This window comes from Populus nigra, chromosome 1 (genome assembly GCF_951802175.1).
Source record: "Populus nigra chromosome 1, ddPopNigr1.1, whole genome shotgun sequence".
NCBI lineage: Eukaryota > Viridiplantae > Streptophyta > Magnoliopsida > Malpighiales > Salicaceae > Populus > Populus nigra.
The window spans coordinates 18,468,503-18,473,743 of NC_084852.1; the positions used below are offsets into that span (position 1 = coordinate 18,468,503).

Here is a 5,241-nt window from a genome sequence, read left to right on the forward strand (position 1 = left end):
GAAATCCTTAAAATCATTCCTCAAAGTGATGTATCTATTAAATAACAGTTCTGTTAACCATATCTGCAGTAAGCAAAATTCACACCAACCTAGTTAGCATTTGAATTTTCAGCATTTTCATTAAGTACCAACATGACTTTTTATATTACCACAGATTCTTTTGAAGATCACAGCTTGCAGACCAACAAAACAAGGGATCTTTAGCACACCATTTCCATATCCAACTTTTATATAATTTACCTGTCGATGGATAATTAAAGACTGGTGCCAGACAGTGTCCCATCTGAACAACATAACAGATAAGAATGTTGAGGTTAGTATAATCATAGGCAAGATGCAACTATGTCACATGGAGGAATACAGAGTTGTGCCTTGCAGTTTCGTGTCCTCCCATTTAGTTGGGGTTTAATAACATAATTAGCAGCTATTTACATGATTATGGAGATGCAGACAGATCATTCAGCTTATGATAAAAGAAACAAAAAAACTATTATCTAAGGTTGTTTCAGCATGCTTCTATACTGCAGATACAATCAAATTGTCATGGCAGGAACAAAATACATCTAAGATCCTTGTTGTATAATTGTATGGACACGAGTATATCTGAATGGAACACATCCTGAAGGCCAAGAAAAAGAAAAGGGTGGGAAAACAAAGTGAATTTTGCTACAAAGGGGCCAATATTTAGTGTAGTGACTAGCTAGCTGCATATCTATTAGCTGAATTGTGCTCAACCTGAATTGAGTTGAGTCTGACTCAAGAAATTTTGAAATGTATATCCCTTTAGTGGATTAAAACAAGTGAGTCAGATTGAAAATTGAAAATTGAAAACTCTATCTTATAGACAAGTGTACAAAAGCTCATTTGAATTGACTTCAACAACATATTTTTCCATGTCACCTTTGGCCAAGGAAACTTCACGAGTCCTTCCTGAGAAACTGGGTCCCTGACAGCATTTTCAGGTTTTGATTCATGAAATGAAATTTCCACTTGACAGTGTCTGAATGGCAGAAAGTGGATGGCCCCATTTTGATAAGAAGGCCCGTTAAAATACAGAAGGTACAGCGGAGCATCCATATGCTAGAGACATACATAAAACATGAGATAAAGGCCTGCCTATTAATTGTATGCTAAAACCCTAGGAATATTCTTAATTGTAACTCATTATTGTAATTATTGTATCAAAAACCAAGTGGCAAGTTCAAACTTTTCCTTTATATATAGCTACCAATATGCAACCACCTCCAAATAATTCTGTTCTGTCTTAACCCTCCACGGTCCAAACTATCTGAGCATGTCTACTTCTACTTCAACAACTCATCAACTCTTTCAAGGTTTTCTTGGGGATTTCTACTCAAGAAGACTGCTATTACATGCCCCTCTTTACCAATCATCAAACACGGCAACTCCTCCAGCTCCTGGAAACACTGCCTCGTCTGAACCTTACACTAGCACTGACAACAGCTTTGATGCAAATGTTGTTATGGTTCTGTCAGTCCTGTTATGTGCACTGATTTGCTCACTTGGACTAAATTCCATCATCAGGTGTGCATTAAGGTGCTCTAATTTGGTAGCTTCAGAATCTGCTGCAAACCCCTCGACTCAGGCAGCGAACACTGGAGTGAAACGAAAAGCATTGAAGACTTTCCCAATAGTAAAATACTCAACTGACTTGAACCTGCCTGGTCTTGACACACAGTGTGTAATCTGTCTCTCAGAGTTCACACCAGGTGAACATGTTCGGCTTCTGCCTAAGTGCAACCATGGATTCCATGTCAAATGCATTGACAAGTGGCTTAGCTCCCATTCATCCTGTCCTACATGTAGGCACTGCCTGATAGAGACCTGCAAGAAAATTGCTGGTTGTAGCCAGGCTAGCACATCAGAACCTACTTCACTACCAGTACAAGAAGCCATTGTCAGCATATTGCCATTAGAACCTGAAGGTTTGATAAGTAATTATAGGGGTTAATTAGTTAAGTTTTTATTTTATTTTTTTACTTTTAATTGTATGATATCTTTAGCCCTGTACCTTGAAGGATGGCACTAGCTAGAAGGCCTTTGTCACAGGTCACAGGCTACCATCCACAAGATCAGTACAGATGTAATTTTTTCGTAGTTTAAAATAGTTTAAATGTGCAATTTTTCTTCCCTCACAATGTCGAAAACAGTAGTTCCACAATCAGAATTACAGAACAAAACCAAAAACTGTAGGACCAGGAACCCTGCAGGATCCCTCCAATATACCTGGCTGAAAGTGAATAACGTCGCTGGCTATAAGAAACTGAGAAGGAAAATCACTGAAAAACTCACTTGTCCTAATGTGGGAGGCCAGTCAGGTATTAACGAAACTTTTGTTCTTTACTGATAATAAAAGAATGGCAAATTTCCCTAATAGTGCTTTTTACGCCAAGTCTTGCCTATTTGGGGCGTAGCAGCATTATAATATTATTTCCCCATTAACTTAAGCTCAAAAACAATCTACAGCAAGGGAAACGGGCTCGTGGCCTCATTCTAATAGCTCTTGAAAAGACTTGAAATTTTGAAAACATAGCAATCATGTGTAAAACAGTATGTTCATCCAATCAAAAGAGCATTAAAAAAAAAGGCAATGGAAGCTGATGATGAATCCAACACCTTCTGATCAGATCAAATGAAAGCATACTTAAAGGGGATCTTGTATCATACTACTAAAACTCGAAACACCACTCTAGCTAGCCTGGCGCCAGGAAAGGTGATTAATTTGTAAAAGAATTGTGTAATGCGCTATGGTTGTTGAATGTGGGGCATTGATTTGACTGCAATGCTAAAATGACTCTAAAGAGAGGCTAGCCATGGCATTGCATGATGATCAACACAAAGAAGAATGCATTCACATTGCAGCTAGCAAAAACAAAATTTCTGAAACATATCTCAAAATGAGATTTATGCCTCTAATCGCTACCAAAGACTCAACGTCAGATTTCAGGTTCGATATCGAGAAAGCAAAATGAAGTATAGTGTGTTGAAGCCACCAAAGGAAGAAGATCTTCAGGTCAGTAATTAGCATCTTGAGGTAGCCCACTAGTAGGGGTAGAATTGAGGAGCCAAAGATCTTCCATGTTCTTGATGCCTTAATAAAATATTTAAGATAGATTTTCATATAATCTTAGCCCATAAAGGTGCATTATGAAGAAACACCTTTTTTTCCAAGAAAAGATAAATGTCGCTCAACATCAATTAATGGTTTGTTTTATAGAATAAGGTTTACATATCACTATTTCATGCAGTCGGATATCAACATTCAGATATCTATGGTAAATGGATTGCATGGAAAGCTTAACCGATTAGATAAACAGATCTAAATCTAAAAAATATATATATCACATCAAATAATATATCTAATAAAATAATTATACTTTTAATCTGAACCATGTTCGATAAAGATTATATTTTTAATCTGATTATTGGACTATATTCAAATTTCATCAATAAATTTTATAGACCTTGTCTTTTATTAGGGCCAACTTATTACGCGAGCTCAAGTTAAAAAAATAAAACCTTTAAATTAGATCTAAAAAAATTATGTTTCAATTAATTTTATTATTTTTATGTTTAATTTTAAATTTTCAGTCTTAATTTAGCTTTTCTCTTTTCTATGTTATTAGGGTTTTTGTCCTTTGTTAAATTCAGTTTTGGACTTCATTAAAGAGTTGTAATTCTTTTCACTGAAAGGATATTTTGGAAAAATAAATTATTGAGAAATACAATACAATTAGGGTTTTTTTTTTCGCCCATTTTTCATGAATTCTATGTTCCTTTGTTGTTTTTTTATTATTATTATTCCTAATCTTCTTAGGTTCAGCTGCATCACTATCATTCATAATCATCCATCTATCTACCCAGATACTATCTAGCTTATTCTGGAGTGTAGAAATATTATAACTCAACATAATAATTTAACAATAGTGTCCACCCCACAGAAACAGCAAATATTATAAATTATAAATAAAACTAAAAGAGATGGGAAATTCCTGTTCTCCAAGAAACATTTCACAGTGAATGAAATAGTTAATTCCCCATCCTTTTTTTACCCACAAAAAAAAACTTTTGCCTAGAGGATGAGAGATGAGAGCATGGTCGTCATTTCAATTAGGTATTTTTGATATTTTTAAATTAATCTAGGGCAAGATGGATATTTGCTTTTAAAATTTTACTGCAAATTATCATAAATACTCTTAAAATTAATGCATTGCTTGGTATTATTTAAGGGTAAATTTGTATTTTTATTATAGAGTGCACAGTAAAGTTAGGGGTGTTCAACTGTTCGTGTCTTATCCTTTGTATTTACATAGTAAAAGTACTTTTTTGTCCTTGAATTTTAGTTTTTTATACCTTAGATATCAGGGTATTTTTGTTATTGTATTATTAGTTTTTTGTTGTTATTGGATAAAGTGATGGTTAGTTTTGTTTTTTAATAAATTAAAAGGATTTTAAAAAAAATATTGGCACGTACTAGACACGGGTCAGGACGTCAACCGCTCTGTCATCTTTGAACAGCACGTGTGGTTGATTCCGACAACTAAAAATATCATTACATGGCATCATTAGATTCATATCAATATCTCCTCTGTGTTAAGGTGGCGTGTGTAGAAAACAAAGCTCCAGTTTGACTCCGATAAACATTTTTTTTTCTTCTCTCTCTCTCTCCCCCTCAATTTTTGCACCCTACCCTGGAATTTTTCAAATCAAACTCTTAGCTTCTCTTTGGTTTTTATTTTGTCCCTGATCTTTTAGTTGATGTTTATTTTATTTTAAATAACTTGTGAAAATCAAAATTTTCTTCAATTTCATCCTCATTTGATTTGTTTTTTACATTTCTTTGTTTTTTATTTAGTCCTTGATTTTTTTGTTAATATTTCTTTTATCTGAAATAATTTATGAAAATTGAAATTTATTTTAATTTCATCATCATTTGATTTTTTAAATTTGTCTTATTTAGTACTTGTTTTTTTAATTGTTATTTATATCACCTGAGATAATTTTTATAATGTAATATTTTTTTTTATTTTTTGATCTTTTTTAGATATATTTTTTCAAAATAATATTTTTGATTCTTCTTGGTTCTTTCAAAACACAATCACCTCGCAGCGTAGCGCATGTTCCAGTCTAGTTAGTTTCTATTACATGACGAAAGATTGTTTCTATTAGGGCCTGTTTGGGAATTTGATAGAGGTTTTAAAAAAAAAAAAATTGCTAGGA

General features: G+C 33.6%; 1 protein-coding gene across 1 annotated transcript; it reads left to right on the top strand.

The window, feature by feature from the left end:
* The first annotated feature begins 1,188 nt into the window (after window positions 1–1,188).
* Window positions 1,189–2,151, top strand: LOC133681152 (RING-H2 finger protein ATL78-like). Its single transcript, XM_062104295.1, has one exon. It carries the CDS (start codon window positions 1,295–1,297, stop codon window positions 1,970–1,972), a length of 678 nt encoding a protein of 225 aa, XP_061960279.1. The 5' UTR covers window positions 1,189–1,294; the 3' UTR covers window positions 1,973–2,151.
* Window positions 2,152–5,241: the final 3,090 nt, after the last annotated feature.